Source organism: Aquarana catesbeiana, linkage group LG10, assembly GCF_042186555.1.
Source record: "Aquarana catesbeiana isolate 2022-GZ linkage group LG10, ASM4218655v1, whole genome shotgun sequence".
Classification (NCBI taxonomy): Eukaryota; Metazoa; Chordata; class Amphibia; order Anura; family Ranidae; genus Aquarana; species Aquarana catesbeiana.
The window spans coordinates 44476037-44493741 of record NC_133333.1 but is presented as its reverse complement, the minus strand read 5'-3'; the positions used below and the strand labels follow the sequence as shown (position 1 = coordinate 44493741).

Below are 17705 nucleotides of genomic sequence, written 5' to 3'. Positions count from 1 at the left end.
AATGTTCTAAATCAAGGACAGTCCCTCAAAATCAGGGACAGTTGGGAGCTATGCCAGGTGTGCTTTGTCCACACTACGCAGGAAATGACAACTGACTACTGGTCACAAGAGGAGATAGAATTCACAAGGCTGCCTTTTTGGCTAACAGCACATTTCAGCTTGTTATATTGTATTGGCATGTATTGAAACATGATGCCCTCTGTAACCTGTGTTGTTGCAAGTGCACGAACACTGATACAATCATTTTGTATAGTTTTTGCCCGACTGAGGGTAGACACCTAAAATTATGCACCTCATCCCAAGAAATCGTTTATTCAAAAAAGAAGAAGGTTTGGGAAGGGAATAAAATGGTGCTTTACAGATAGTAATGGAAACCAGACAGATTATAATAAAAACATTTTGTATCCTTTTATATATGACAAATACTAAAACCAATAACAGGACATGGTAAGTCATTGGGTTTTATAGAATATCTCCATTATGGTGGTTAGGCACAGAGGTTTTTCAGTTGAACAAAGGTTGAATAGTCGTATGTTCCCGACATGTTTCGCCTTATGGCTTCATCAGGGTATACATGCATCAACCATGGATTAACGAACAAACTATACAAAAACAAAAAGAATTACATGAGAAAATGCATCACAGATAGACTCGTCAAAATTACAAAGACATTGATACAATAATCTTATTCAAAATCATCTTATTCCTAGATCAGTGGTTCTCAACCTCAGTCCTCATGTACCCCCAAGGAAACATGTTTTCAGGTTTTCCTTTATCTTGCACAGGTGCTTTAAATCAGAGTCAATGGTTTGGTATTTTGGACAGCTATTATATCCAAAAGAAATTCCAAAACAAGGCCTGTTGGGGGTACTTGAGGACCGAGGTTGAGAACCAATGTCCTAGATCACAATTTTGCAGTCCCTACTTCTCCCAAAAGAGGGCATATGATACATTTAAATATTAAATATTGTAATTACATACTTCCTTAAAAGTTATTACAAATACAGAAACATACACTACAGAATCTTAGACTGCTCATTGAAGACTGAAATGTGAAGATATGGAACATAGACTGTTTACGGTCTGCTTTACTTTGTTTCTCCTTTCCTCAGGTAAAAGTAATTTAAAGTCTTTTAATTACTCTTTCTTATTTTTCAATTTCTAAATTACTGAATTTCTGGGCCGATGAAACACCTGTTTCTGACAGTTTATGTTAAGCAGTGGGAAGCGATAGCTATTTGCAAACTTTTCAATGAGAGAAGATAAGTTTACATTGAATTCCAGGCGTTTGGTGATGTGTATGAACTGGACAGTTTGAAAACTATATCAGAACAATGTTATAATATAATAAAAAGTAAGTATTTGAGCAAAATGTTGTTATCTTGTTACAATCTATACAATTATTATTTTTTCTTTGTGTATGAAATTTTTATTGTAAATAGTGTTTTCTGTATGCAGAAGTAAAATTACCGTATTTATCGGCGTATAACACGCACTTTTTTCCCCTTAAAATCAGGGGAAAGTCGCAGGTGCGTGTTATACGCCGATCCCCTGCGATCCCGAGCTGTCACAATTTTAAAATCGCCGACCGCGATTTGAAAATGGCGCCGAAATACGCCGAGCCGGTCCTCGGCTCTTTCCGGCGGCTCTCGTTTACTTTCGGCCCCACTCGTAGTCCCGAGCGGAGCTATCCGAACCTACTAGGTTCGGATAGCTCCGCTCGGGACTACGAGTGGAGCCGAAAGTAAACGAGAACCGCTGGAAAGAGCCGAGGACCGGCTCGGCGTATTTCGGCGCCGGCGGCGCCATTTTCAAATCGCGGTCGGCGATTTTAAAATTGTGACAGGGGATCGAAGGCTGCACTGGGAAAGGCTGCACTGGGAAAGGCTGCACTGGGGAAGGCTGCACTGGGGAAGGCTGCACTGGGGAAGGCTGCACTGGGGAAGGCTGCACTGGGGAAGGCTGCACTGACATGGCTGTACTGACAAGGCTGCACTAACAAGGCTGCACTGAGAAGGCTGCACTGACATGGCTGCACTAACAAGGCTGCAATGATGGGCATTTAAATGTAAGTTTTTTTTCCTTCAACTTCCCTCCTAAAAGTTTTTTTTTCCTTAAAATTCCCTCCTAAATTGGGGTGCGTGTTATACGCCGGTGCGTGTTATACGCCGATAAATACGGTACATTTGCACAATTTGAGGAGAAATCATCTTTCCTGAAATTGCTGGATGGCCGCACTCAATTGAAAACAATTTCTTGTTATGATAAATGCATACAGCAAGGATAATACCACTGACGCATTTCACATCGTTTTAGCAGGTGCTTATTCATAGCTAAGTTTGAAAATCATGACAAAGACATATATATATATATGCAAGCAAGCACAGAATGAAAGAACTACTATTAACCCCATGACAAAAAAAAAAGACCAGATAATTGCATGCAGACCAAACTTCCAGCAGCAAACAACATGTTCATGGTTATTATTCAATCAATTAGGTAAAGGTATGCAATAAACCTCCTGCAGATATCCAAAATACCCATCAAATACACATATTTTAGCATAAACTCTGGAAAGAATAAATACGTGCAAAGAGACAGATAGACGTGATGATATCAGGAAAAAACTATCGGAAACATATATATAGACATGGTATCTGATCTTTTGGAAACTGTTTATCTGCCTATCCCACCCGGAATTAATGTGACAGGGTTACTTAATAGATGTTATATATGACCTAATGCTGACTGTTTAGATATCTGTCAGTCAGATGTTATAGGCTGACGGCAAAGTACTCTCCGACATGCGGCTAATGTAGATAATCGGACGCCTCCATATTTACATATAAGTGCAATAACATTTACAGTCTGGGAAGTACACCCATTATTACTCATAAAAATGGGAAATGTCCCATGATTCATTCCCCCCAGTTTTCTGGTGTTAAAAAAGAAGATCCAGTATACCTCAGTATTCGCAGAGGGCAGTGTGAACTGCCTGCGGGAGAGATGCGATGCGGGAACCGACGCTGGAATCGCACTGGTTCCCGCATCGCATCAGTGTGAACCCAGGCTAAAGGAGAAGGATCATCTCATAAAACCAGGGCTAGTGCTCCATACTTCTAGATTAGAAGCATCCACTATTTTAGAACTCAACTGTTTATTGAACCCGGGTGTATTACAAGGATGAGGATGGGTGTATTACAAGGATGAGGATGGGTGTATTACAAGGATGAGGATGGGTGTATTATACAATGATGAGGATGGGTGTATTATACAAGGATGAGGATGATGATGATGGCTGTATTATACAATGATGAGGATGACAGCTGTATTATACAAGGATGAGGATGACGGTGGCTGTATTATGCAAGCATGAGGATTACGATGAAGGGTGTATTATACGGAGATGAGGATAGTGATGACAAGTGTATAATATGGGTTTGATGATGACAGGTATATAATATGGGTTTGACGACAACGAGTATGATGATGATGGTTGTATAATATGGGAATAAGGATAGTGATGATGGGTGTATAATATGGGGATGATGATGATGGTTGCATTCTTTAATGACTGGAGCATCAGGGTGTCAGTGAGTGGGGCCACATCATGTCTCGCTGGCTGCTTTGCAATACATGATTTTGGGGATTTCTGCCATGCCATGTACTGACTACGTTACACTACATAATAGTCACAAATTGTGAGTACATCTGTCCTATAATGTATACAGCTATATACACCCACCTTCTTCCTTCCTGTATATACAGACCATCCTCCATCATCACTGACTGCAGATATACAGTACATCATTTATTTTATTTCAGGTACTTAAATAGCGCCGTCAATTTACGCAGCGCTTTACATATACATTGTACAGTCACATTAGTCCTTACCCTCAAGAAGTTGGAAGAAGGCAATCAGCTGTTTTTGGGCCTTGGGTAAGTACAGACGCTTGAGAGATCTTGGGAATCTTTGTGCTTTTGCTACACCTCAGATGCTAGAGAAAGTCAGCTGTGGGTCTAGTTAAAGGGGACACCGGCTGGCGTCCTGAAGAACTTTGTCCATCTAATCTTCTACTAAAAGGGACTCTACTCTTGTAGAAACTAAGAAATTTGTTTACAGTAACTATTACTACTGCTAACTTAAAGCTGAAGTCTTCTGTTTGCTACAAGCACAGACTTTAAAAACAAAAACATCACTACTAGACTGGTCATTGAAGAAATGTGTAATTGAGCCTGTGTGCCTGGCCTTGGGGCGAAGCCTGTGGGAAAGACCTGGACACTAATGCTGCAGCTCCTATGGGAGCTACACATATTTTCATGGACACTTTGTGTGAGCTTTAACCACTGCCTGCAGAATGACAGCCGGAAAGTGATTGTGTTATCCTGACTGAGCGTGCACACAGCGCGGCTATCTGTAATGCGATGTGTCGCTCTGACACACCACATCTCCGATCCTGGTAAAGAGCCGTTATAGGTGATATATGTGTTATATATATATATATATATATATATATGTTATAACATAACAACCACATAACATAACAATATATGTGATTAGCTGTGTCCAATCACAGCTGATCACATGGGAACCAGGAAGTGCCGTTTATCGGCTTTTCCTCTACCCGCACTGACAAGGCGCGAGTAGAGGAGAGCCGATCAGCGGCTCTCCTGACAGGGGGGTCTGCGCTGATATTTAGCAAATTGATTATCAGTGCAGACCCACCAGGGATGCCCACTACAGCCCACCAAGGATGTCAATCTGTGCCCATCAGCGATGCCTGTCAGTGCCCATCAGTGTTGCATATCAGTGCCCATTAGTGCTGCATATAAGTGCCTCATCATCAGTGCCCATCAGTGCAGCAGAAAACTTATAAAAGTTTTTCTTATTTACATTTGTTCAAAATTTTTGGTCCTTTTTATTTGTAGCGCAAAAAATAAAAAACCCAGTGGTGATCAAATACCATCAAAAGAACGTTCTATTTGTGTAAAAGAAATTATACAAATTTAGTTTGGTGGTCATTTGGTGAAGGGGGGGATTATGGTGTGGGGTTGTTTTTCAGGGGTTGGCCCATGAACCCTTAGTTCCAGTGAAGGGAACTCTTAGAGCCCTTTCACACCGGGCCGCCCATAGCGGCGGCGGTAAAACGCGGCCGAGAAAGGGTTAAAACCGCTCGCAATGCGCAGCAATTATGGCGGCGTTTTTCCAGCGGTATCCCAGCGCTGCCTCATTGATTTCAATGGGGAGCAGCGGTAGAGGAGCAGTAAACACACCGCTCATTCACCGCTCCAAAGAAGCTGCTGTCGGGACTTTTCCTGACGTCCTGCCAGCGCAGCGCTCCGGTGTGAAAGCCCTCGGGCTTTTACACTGGAGACAATGCTGCAGCTGTTTGAGGGCGGATTGCAGGCGCTTTTTTTAACGCTATAGCGCCTGCAAAACGCCCTTGGTGTGAAAGGGGTCTAAAGGCATCCGCATTCCAAGACATTTTGGACAATTTCATGCTTCCAACTTTACGGGAATAGTTTGGTTGGCCTTTCCTGTTCCAACATGAGTGCGCACTAGTGCACAAAGCAAGGTCCAACAAGACACAGATGAGCGAGTTTGGGGTGGAGGAACTTGACTGGCCTGCACAGAGTCCTAACCTCAACCTGATAGAACACCTTTGGGATGAACTAGAGCACAGACTGCGAGCCAGGCCTTCTCTCCAACATTAGTGCCTGACCTCAAAATGCGCTTCTGGAAGAATAGTAAAACATTCCTAAACCTTGTGGACAGCCTTCCAAGAAGAGTTGAACCTGTTATAGCTGGGTAAACTCGATATTGAACCCTCCGGACTAAGACTGGGATGCCATTAAAGTTCATGTGTGTGGAAAGGCAGACCTCCTAATACTTTGATAATATAGTGTATATCACTGTATTTTCCAATTTTTGACATGCTTTAACTTTTTTTTTTTTAAATGTAATGTCTGGATCTGGTTAGTAGACCATACAATTAGCCAGCAATAGATCACTGAAGTAGTGATCTGCTGCTTCAGAGAGAGGCTGGACAAAGCTGCAACAGCTTTGTCTGAGCCTCTACAGTAGTGTTGGGCAAACAGTTCGGCCCGAGTTTGGGCCGAACATTGGCTGTTCGCCCGTTTGGCAAACATGTGAATTGGTGGGATGTTCGACTGCTTGTTTGGCCCGCCGAACAACCATAATGCACTGCACCACCATACAGTGCATTGGAAGACCCTGATTGGCTGAAGCAATTAAAGTTTTGCCCAATCCAAGCACAGAGCACTGTCAGAGCCATGATTGGACACTGTCATGGAGACTTTATCCAATCATGGCTCATTGCTCTTAGTACTACCCCTCACTATAAAAATATTCTTCCCATAGCGGCCAATTTGAGTGTTATATTGACATGTAGAGAGATAGAACAAAGCTCTGTTTAGTGCAACTAGAGGGTTAGGGTGCTATAGTGGGCTATTGTGATTCTATTGTGAGTGTAAAGTATCAGTTTAGTGTAAATCAAGTGATAGCGCAGTGTGTGTGTGTAGTGCGACCGTTCATTTTTACTTTAGTGTCAGTTTAGTGTGAATCTAGTGATAGTTTAGCGTGCGTATAGTACGACCATTCATTTTTACTTTAGTGTCATTTTATTTTGTCAGGACAGGTTTCTTGCAGTATATTTCAGTGCGTTAGTGTACGTTTACCGCAGTATATTTCAGTGCAATACTGCACATTCAACGCAGTATATTTCAGTGTGTTGGTGCACGTTTACCGCAGTAGAAATTTCATAAATCTATCCCATAGTTTGTAGACACTATAACTTTTGTGCAAACCAATCAACATAAACGTTATCGGATTTTTTTTTATTGCGTTTGTTTTATAGCTGAAAGTAAGAAATATTTTTTTTTTTTTCAAAATTGACGGTCTTTTTTTTTTTTATAGCGCAAAAAAAAAAAAAAAAAAGCGCAGAGGTGATCAAATACCACCAAAAGAAAGCTCTATTTGTGGGGAAAAAAGGACATACATTTTATTTGGGTACAGCATCGCACAACCGTACAGTTGTCAGTTAAATTAAGGCAGTGCCATATCACAAAAAATGACCTTGTCATGAAGGGGGTAAACCTTCTGGAGGACAAGTGGTTAAAGTAATTTGTGCATTATATCTCCAAAACAAATGAGTAATGTAGGTTAAAGTGCTAAAATTGTGCAATGAATTGAAGATTATATTTGTTCAGTGTTACATGCATTTGATGAAATTTGCTAAGTGCCTAGTACACTCCAAATAAGCAACAACAATTGAAGTGCGTAAGTGCGCAATGAGATAAACAGAAAAAATATCATCCAATGCATATATTAATGGTAAAGGCTTTGAAATATAGGTGGTGATTTCAGGTGAAACGATAAGTATTATTAAAAGGCCAAAGTCCTTTTAAAACTGCAAAAAAAAATGACACCAGAAGAAGAGGAATGTAGAAGATGTCCAAAACACCCAAGGAAAGGTCACGCCACCCTAGTGTGACAAATGGGAGACTTGCCAAAAGCTTGTGACCTCGATTAAGGTGGTCAGTAGGGATGGGCCGAACACCCCCCTGTTAGGTTTGCAGCAGAACTCCCGAACAGGGGCCATGTTCTAACCCGAACAGCGAACTCCATTGAAGTCTATGGGAGCCAAACAGGAAAAATCTAATTTACCCATTTTAAAGGCTTATATGCAAGTAATTGGCCATAAAAGGGGTATGGGGGTCTGGATACTGCCCTGGGGAACATGTATCAATAATTATTTTTTTTAAAACAATTGTTTTTTCAGGAGCAGTGATTTTAATGATGCTTAAAGTGGATGTAAACCCAATGTCAGCCTTTCTAAACTACTGCCATAGGGGTTATCTATAAGGATATACATGCCTCCTGCATGTATCTTTACCTGTCAAATGTCTCCCCTCTGTCTGTTATGAGACCCGAAAAACTGCAGATTCTGTGGGTGGGTCTGTTGTCTGGAGCTCGGTGGGTGGAGTCGTGATGTCAGTAGACTCTCCACCCACCTCTACACTCCCCTTGTCTGTGTATTTCTAACACTGAACTTCTGCTATGATCTCTAACATCCAGTGAAAAGACAGGAAAGTAACCACATGACTTCAGCATGCTAAATCATGCTGAGGTGTGGAACAGCCAATCCTTGCAGAGCTGCTGAAGAAAGGAGTGGGGGAGGGAATTCAAAAATGATGCATGTCTTAGGCTAGTGCATGAGATGTAAATCACCTGTCACTCACAGCAAGGGGGAGGATTTGACAAAGTTTTTCTTAGTTTGTCAAGATTTTTCTCACTGAACAATAAAAGAGGATTGCTCAGAGATGGATTAACTCTGTGTGGCAAGACTGGGCTCAAATGATAGGAAATCTTATACTCTACAGTATATATAAAAAATATATATATAAAAAAAAAAATAATTCAGGTTTACATCCACTTTAAAGTGCAACAATGAAAATGAAAAATTCCTTTAAATATTGTGTCCCCCCCCTTAAAGTGCCTGTAAAGTGGCGCATTTGTAGCATATACAGAACATGCTACAGCAAAACTGACACCTCTAAAGAAAAAAATCCATTTAAAATAACTTGCGGCTACGATTGCCAGTACCCGACTATTAAACAACAAAGAAAAAAAACGGTGTGGGATCCACACCAAAATGTGAAAAAAAAAAATCGGCGTGGGGCCCCCAAAATCCATACCAGACCCTTATCCTAGCATGCAGCCTGGCAGGTCAGGAAAAAGGGCAAGCCCCCCCCCCCCTGAATCATACCAGGCCACATGCCCTCAACATGGGGGGCTCTGTCGATCAACATGGGGACAAGGTGCTTTAGGATGGGGGGCACAATTGTAACTGCGTGTCATTTTAAATGGGATTCTTTTCTAGAAAGGTCAGCTTTGCTGTAGTATGTTCTGTATATGCTACAGATGTGCCACTTTACAGACACATTAAGAGGAGCCCCTGGGCACGATATTTAAAGGAACTTTCATTTTCATTGCTGCTCTTTAAGCATCATTAAAATCACTGCTCCTGAAAAAATCTATTGTTTCTTTAATTTTTTTTATTGATACATGTCTGCCCAGACCCCTATACCCCTTTTATGGCCAATTAAAGAAAAAAAAATGGCATTATTTGCAAATATTTTCTTTACTGGCACTTTTTTTTTATTCAGCTGTCAGCAGGGAAACCCATTGACAGCTGTTGACTCATCAGTTGTTAAGGACACGGCGGCTGGCTTCCCGGACTCGTTCCTTAACAACCAGCTTACACTGAGCCCTGATTGGGTAAAGCTTTGCCCAATCAGGGCACAGAATGCACTGTGCGGCGCTCAGTGCATTGCAGGGTTTGTCAGGGCGAACACCCTGCAAAGTCGGGTATTCGGCAAATGTTCGGCCCAAACTCATGCTCGGGCCGAACCGTTTGCCCATCCCTAGTGGTCAATACAAGCCTTAATTTGAACAATCCTTCACATGGAACATTAACAACTCCCACTGTGATCATATCTGTGTGAATGAGCTCTTCAAACACTCCTGTTTGCCACAATAAGTCTCCAGCCCAGCCAGCCGGTCTCTCTCGTCACAATTGTGAGAATAGAACAAAGAAACCGACCATAGTGAAGTCCTATTTATGCATAAAATAGTTCAATAAAAGTGATGCACTTACAAATATATGTTCAAGTGTGTACAATTCATTGGGAGAGAAACAATTCCGGTCGCCAATTTTCAAAATACCCACGATGGTGGCCGCGTATGCATCGTACATTGTGCATCCTAGCTCTTCCCTATGCATTTTGTCATATATGACGTCATTAGGGGCCATGGACGCACAACGCCACCACGCTGATTATATAGGGTAAACATCTAGATTGAAAAAAGACTTCCCATGTACCTAATTATGCTGCCATAACATGTATGCCACATTAGAACAGTGCCATCTAGTGATTGTAACCTAAACTATGAGTAAAATTTAAAGAGGAAGTCCAGTCAAAAATGTTTTTTTTTCTATTAATAGTAGGTTCAATATCATTATCGTTGATATTATTCATTGTCTGGCTAGCTGATTAGCTTAGATAAGACTTTCTAAGCTAAACAGACCATCAGCTACTTCCTGTGCTTCACTGACAACGCTAAAGCTGTCTTTCACTTCCTGTGTCTTGTGTGGATGGGTCCCCCCTGTGTGGATGGGTCCCCCCCTGTGTCCTGTGTGGATGGGTCCCCCCCGTGTCCTGTGTGGATGGGTCCCCCCCTGTGTCCTGTGTGGATGGGTCCCCGCCCTGTGTCCTGTGTGGATGGGTCCCCCCCCTGTGTCCTGTGTGGATGGGTCCCCCCCCTGTGTCCTGTGTGGATGGGTCCCCCCCCTGTGTCCTGTGTGGATGGGTCCCCCCCTGTGTCCTGTGTGGATGGGTCCCCCCCCTGTGTCCTGTGTGGATGGGTCCCCCCCCGTGTCCTGTGTGGATGGGTCCCCCCCCCTGTGCCCTGTGTGGATGGGTCCCCCCCCTTGTGCCCTGTGTGGATGGGTCCCCCCCCTTGTGCCCTGTGTGGATGGGTCCCCCCCCTTGTGCCCTGTGTGGATGGGTCCCCCCCCCTGTGCCCTGTGTGGATGGGTCCCCCCCGTGCCCTGTGTGGATGGGTCCCCCCGGGTCCTGTGTGGATGGGTCCCCCCGGGTCCTGTGTGGATGGGTTCCCCCGGGTGCTGTGTGGATGGGTTCCCCCGGGTGCTGTGTGGATGGGTCTTTTTTTTATTTCTTCATTTTCTCATGAATTAGGATGTACAATGAGAGAACACTGGGTGGGAACCTATGATTAGCTCCTCCCATCCTGTATAAACTGGCTACACACGAGGAGTGCCCCTCCCTGGAAGTGATGTCACAAATCCAGCGGTGTCTTCACCCCAGTGTTAATTTAGTCGACTAAAAGGACTAAAACATTTTAGTCGACTAAAATGACTAAAACATTTTAGTCAACTAAATTAATACTTTTTTAGTTGACTAAAATGCGACTAAAACAATTGAGATGACTAAAATACGACTAAAACTAAAAGCCATTTTAGTCAAAAGGCTAAAATGAGACTAAAACTAAAATGCCATTTTAGTCCTAAGACTTAAATGAGACTAAAACTAAAATGCCATTTTAGTCAAAAGACTATGACTAAAACTAAATTGCAAATACTAAAATGTACTGGAGATTTAGTTGACTAAATACGACTAAAACAATTGCAGAAGACTAAAATGGGACTAAAACTAAAACCTAAGACTGAAATTAACACTGCAAGTTCACCCCAGCCGATTTTTCAGTCTGTTCTCGGATGTTGCCGCCACCATTTCAGGTAAGGGAAAACCGGCAGCGATGCCTTGCAGCTTAAAAGCCGGTTCCCTACTGCACATGCGCAAATTGCTTTGTGAATGGCCTGGCAGCGGGGGGGGAGAAGGAGGGGAACTTGTCAAAGCTAGGTACAGCTCCCCCTCGAAAGGTGCCAAATGTGGCAGCGGAGGCGAACAAGCGGGGCTCCACCTTTTGGGTGGAGCTCTGCTTTAACTCCTAATTCAAGGATTGTATTTTAACAAAAAAAAAATATCAGGTGAAGAGACAACTAAAAATCAGACCAGGAGACCTTGTATGCAACCATTTATTTACACTTTATTTGTATTACCCACAAATATGTAATCATGTGTTTTTCCTGCAGGTGTTGTATCTGGCACCGAGGTGGTGAATGGAACAATTGGGAAGTATATTTATTTAAATCAATCTATCTCAAATCCGGCACTTTTATTACAATGGTATTTTAAAGATAATCAGACAGCAACACGTTACCCTTCTCTGGCTCCAGAATGTAATCCCAGTTATGCAGGAAGATGTCAGATGTATGAGGATGGAACTCTGAGACTGGATAATCTGAACTCGTCAGATGACGGGACTTACCGTTTTACTGCACTGCAGCCACCCTATACAATGGTAAAGGAGGCCTTCTATGAACTCAGAGTTTATCGTAAGTATTCGCTTACTACTTAGTTGCACTATTGATGTAAGTTGTCATCATTTTTACATTGCCACTATTTAACCTTTTATGCTGCATGTTTCACATACATGCTAAAGTGCACATTTTTCTTACATAAAAGCACACATAAAACCCCAAAATACTATATTCTGTATTTTCTAGAAGCAGAGGACCTATAGAATGAACTAATGGTCTCTGCAAAATTTTTATGTCACATGATATTAGTGGCACTGTTTATATTTATTTTCAGTAAATATCACATTGAAATTAAAATTATTGCAAATCAACACAATAAAATGTCCAAATTTTTTTTTGCAAAATAGAACAAATAAATATCTGTATCCTGGACATGTTGTCACTGTACACAGCTGCTGCTCCTCTCCCTTGTCACATTGGGCTGAGAAGGATGAAGGGACGGAGAGACACAGACATTGTCACAGGCTGCATACCACTCAACTTTCTGAGATGAGAACGAGTGACATGTAAGCGGGTGTATGGTGTAGCGGCTTCACAGTGGGAATCACACGTACTGACTTTATAACCAGGCAACATTTATTACCGGAGAGATGGTGGTAGAAAGAGTATTTACAGCAGTAATGCAAGTAGTTTCACTCCAGACATGGAGGCATAGATACACAGCACAGTCACTTCTGATGTAAGCAGTAGTTGTATTCATCAGCACTATAGTCACTTCTCACTGACTGACACAGTATAAACCCAAGCACGCAATGCGTATCTGCAGGTCTTTCTAACAAGACATATAGGGGCTGATTGACAAAGCATTTGCGCCATGACTTGCGGTGCACGCCGATGCGCAAATTACATTTTCGTATTTACAAAGCATTTGCGTTGGTAACACAGCATGATCCCCCATTTACTATTCCCTTCCCGGCGCACGGGAAGAGGTGATCTGTACGCCACTATAGACCTGGTGCACGGCATCTTTAACTTCAAATTTAAACAAGCTGGAAGTGCCAATAATATGGGGGTGATGTGGGGGAGTGTAGTACTAACTGCCCAAGTCACAAATATGGTCAAAATAGAATGAGAAAGTGACTTTCTCTGACAAATACATTTAAACTGCGGAAGGTGAATTTATGCACTGCGCATGCTCAGGCATTTGCGCTTGTTCAAGTACTTTGGTTCACTGCGCCAGCAAAATATTAGTAAATGTCAGGCAACGTAAAAGCATTTGCATAGGTTGAACGGGCACACCTCTAGACTTTTTTTTATTTTTTAACGCTGGTTCACTTCGTGCGGCTCTAATGAAATGTCTGTCCGGCAAAACACATAAAAGTTCATTGATAAAAACAGCATTAAGAAAACAAACAAAATTCAGAAAAAAAAATGCGTGATGTTCCCCTGAAATTCAATACCAGGCCCTTCAGGTCTGGTATGGATTTTAAGGGGAACCCCGCGCCAAAATAAAAAAAAATGGCGTGGGGTTCCCCTAAAAATCCATACCAGGCCCTTCAGGTCTGGTATGGATTTTAAAGGGAACCCTGCGCCAAAATTAAAAAAAAAAATGTTGTGGGGTCCCCCTAAAAATCCATACCAGACGCATATCCGAGCACGCAACCTGGCAGGCCGCAGGAAAAGAGGGGGGGACGAGAGAGCGCCCTCCCTCCTGAACCGTACCAGGCCACATGCCCTTAACATTGGGAGGGTGCTTTGGGGTCCCCCGCAAAGCACCTTGTCCCCAAGTTGATGAGGACAAGGGCCTCATCCCCACAACCCTTGCCCAGTGGTTATGGGGGTCTGCGGGCGGGGGGCTTATCGGAATCTGGAAGCCCTCTTTAACAAGGGGACCCCCAGATCCCACCCCTCCCCCCCGTGTGAAATGGTAAGGGGGTACAAAAGTACCCCTACCATTTCACAAAAAACTGTCAAAAATGTTAAAAATGACAAGAGACAGTTTGACAATTCCTTTATTTAAACATTTTTGACAAACTGTCTCTTGTCATTTTTAACATTTTTGACAGTTTTTTGTGAAATGGTAGGGGTACTTTTGTACCCCCTTACCATTTCACACGGGGGAGGGCCGGGATCTGGGTGTCCCTTGTTAAAGGGGGCTTCCAGATTCCGATAAGCCCCCACCCGCAGACCCCCACAAGCACCGGCCAAGGGTTGTGGGGATGAGGCCCTTGTCCTCATCAACATGGGGACAAGGTGCTTTGCGGGGGGACCCCAAAGCACCCTCCCAATGTTAAGGGCATGTGGCCTGGTATGGTTCAGGAGGGGGGGTGCTCTCTCGTCCCCCCTCTTTTCCTGCGGCCTGCCAGGTTGCGTGCTCAGATCAGGGTCTGGTATGGATTTTTAGGGGGACCCCACGCCATTTTTTTTTTTTTAATTTTGGCGCGGGGTTTCCCTTAAAATGCATGCCAGACCTGAAGGGCCTGGTATGGATTTTGAGGGGGGCCCCACGCCATTTTTTTTTTTTTTGACACGGGGTTCCCCTTAAAATCCATACCAGACCTGAAGGGCCTGGTATTGATTTTGAAGGGGACCCCCACGCCATTTTTTTTTTTTATTTTGGCGCAGGGTTCCCCTTAATATCCATACCAGACCTGAAGGGCCTGGTATGGAATTTCAGGGGAACCCCACACATTTTTTTTTTTTCTTAATTTTGTATTTTTTCTTAATGCTGTTTTTATCAATGAACTTTTATGTGTATTTCATTATAGCCGCGAGTAGTTTTAAATAACTTTTATTCCTTAAGGGCCAGTTCACACCACATGCAGTCCTGTGTGTTTTTTTTCTGCATCAAAAACGCACGGAAAGTAGGTTATATGGTTTCCAATGGCATAGTTCACACCAGTGCTTGCAGCTTCCAGTGCGTTTCCAGTTCCCAAAAAAAAAAGTAGAACATGCTGCATTTTTTATGCACTGGACTATACTGGAACGCTGTAAAATGCATCAAAAACGCACTGGAACGCACCTACATGCACTGCAACACACTTGTCCTTATTTAAGAGAGAGGGGGGGGGGTGCCGCGCTATCCAAAGGGGTCTCAGCTTATAGGTGTTAATAATAATTCCTAGTATTCCTAGGTCACGAAGTTTTAAATAATCATAAACATAAAACAATCGTAAAAAATCGCATGGATTTGAGTTGAGATTATGCGTAGATATAATGACTCAAAAGTAGATGTGTTGATCCAGCAAGGGATATAAATATAAACACTGATGCATATGTTGATCAAAAAGTGAAAAAAAATATATATATAGATAAAAACCCAATTTCTGCATGTGTTAAAATATTACAATACAATATATCCAAAGTGCTCGTGCTCTTGTGTCTTAAATAAGAAGATCAAACTTGTACATATACTAAAGTGCAAAAAATGGGGCAATACAATAAACAAATCATATATCAAGTGAAACAAACAAACATCAAGTGAAACAAACAAGAAAGGAGATATGGTCGCCTGATCCTCGTGTTGCGACCAGTGCGACAGTGCAAGTATAGTGTGGATGGTCAACGTGAGTAGTTAAACCCACTCTATTTGTTAGTGTCAAAAATAAATTAGTAATTCAAGTGTCCAAAGAAATGAATAGTGTTCAAAACCAGTGCTCAAACACAATAATCGAATGACAGTGGGGTGTTGCTATGCAGATCAGACACTCTATGTCCTCTTCATGCAGCATGCACTAATGTAGGTAATGGCCCCTTACCTAGCGGTGCTAGGTCAACCGCATATAAGTTGTTAACTCCCGGAGTCTTGGGTCTTTCCTGCGTCTCTGCGTCCGGACTTGCTGACTCTACAGGATCTTATTGGGGGCTGGGATATGTCTAGTAGTGGTCCTAACTGGGGTTCTAGGACAGTGCGGCTCCTAGCTCCTCCTCCACATCATGTCTCCAGTGTATGTAAAATATAGGACAAGGTACCCAGATAGTGAAGTATGTTTCTTTAGGGTCACTTTATTCACATATGCAATATACAGAGTACTCACATTAGCAGTTATTTTCATAGAGCATGGTATCCTACGAGCAGCGAGCTCGCAATGTATTCAGCAAGGAAGGTAAACCAAAAACAAGCCTATTCCGTCCCTACGCGTGACGTCACCGATCACGTGACTTCTTCAGGGGATAAACGAAATAGGCTGAAGTTAGTCTTAAATAGTCTCTCCCATAGGAATAGATTGGCGGCCATTTTCTTGTAGCCGCGCCGGCCATTATTAGGTTTCCCATGTGCGCGGCCATTTTCTTGGTTGGTAAAGGGTATGGTAAATATATTCAGTGGGAGGAGGCCGAATTGTTGGTATATTTCCATGGTGATGGGGCGGGACGTCCTAATCTCATTTGAGTATCTTTCAGAGATGGTTGTTACACAACGGCAGACTCTGAAAAGGTGCAGACCCGCTGCCATGTAGTTTAAATAGAGAGCTAATCGTGGGTTCCGGTTCTGTGTAACATTGTGAATGGGGTATATATGAAATCTTTATTGTAAGTATTAAAAATAAACTTTAAAAGGAAAGGAACACTTAGGTTCTCAGTATAAAAAACTTATATAAAACTCCAGGGGTATATTTATTGGTGAAGAGGACCAGTTCGTTCTATATAAAATCTGTATATATAGAAAAGGGGTGGTAAAAATAGTGATTGATTAATTTAGCTACTTCACAGGGAGGTGGTGGAATAGGCTTATTTCCCCTATCCTGTAAACAACATACTTGAATAAGCGGGAGGTAGGAGGGGGGAGGGAAAGGGGGGAGGGGGGAGGGAAAGGGAGGGGGGGAGGGAAAGGGGGGGAGGGAAACATGGGAGAGGGGGAAGGGGGGAACAGGAAAATCATCTATATATACAGATTTTATATAGAACGAACTGGTCCTCTTCACCAATAAATATACCCCTGGAGTTTTATATAAGTTTTTTATACTGAGAACCTAAGTGTTCCTTTCCTTTTAAAGTTTATTTTTAATACTTACAATAAAGATTTCATATATACCCCATTCACAATGTTACACAGAACCGGAACCCACGATTAGCTCTCTATTTAAACTACATGGCAGCGGGTCTGCACCTTTTCAGAGTCTGCCGTTGTGTAACAACCATCTCTGAAAGATACTCAAATGAGATTAGGACGTCCCGCCCCATCACCATGGAAATATACCAACAATTCGGCCTCCTCCCACTGAATATATTTACCATACCCTTTACCAACCAAGAAAATGGCCGCGCACATGGGAAACCTAATAATGGCCGGCGCGGCTACAAGAAAATGGCCGCCAATCTATTCCTATGGGAGAGACTATTTAAGACTAACTTCAGCCTATTTCGTTTATCCCCTGAAGAAGTCACGTGATCGGTGACGTCACGCGTAGGGACGGAATAGGCTTGTTTTTGGTTTACCTTCCTTGCTGAATACATTGCGAGCTCGCTGCTCGTAGGATACCATGCTCTATGAAAATAACTGCTAATGTGAGTACTCTGTATATTGCATATGTGAATAAAGTGACCCTAAAGAAACATACTTCACTATCTGGGTACCTTGTCCTATATTTTACATACACTGGAGACATGATGTGGAGGAGGAGCTAGGAGCCGCACTGTCCTAGGACCCCAGTTAGGACCACTACTAGACATATCCCAGCCCCCAATAAGATCCTGTAGAGTCAGCAAGTCCGGACGCAGAGACGCAGGAAAGACCCAAGACTCCGGGAGTTAACAACTTATATGCGGTTGACCTAGCAC

General features: G+C 42.8%; 1 protein-coding gene across 1 annotated transcript in view; it reads left to right on the top strand.

The window, feature by feature from the left end:
* The first annotated feature begins 996 nt into the window (after nucleotides 1-996).
* LOC141110632 (cell adhesion molecule CEACAM7-like) overlaps nucleotides 997-17705 on the top strand; it is an 89077-nt gene continuing 72368 nt past the window's right edge. Inside the window, exons 1-2 of the mRNA XM_073602079.1 lie at nucleotides 997-1112; nucleotides 11700-12002. Coding sequence (XP_073458180.1) covers nucleotides 1061-1112; nucleotides 11700-12002 — 355 coding nt within the window. The 5' untranslated portion in view covers nucleotides 997-1060. The remainder of the gene's footprint in view (nucleotides 1113-11699; nucleotides 12003-17705) is intronic.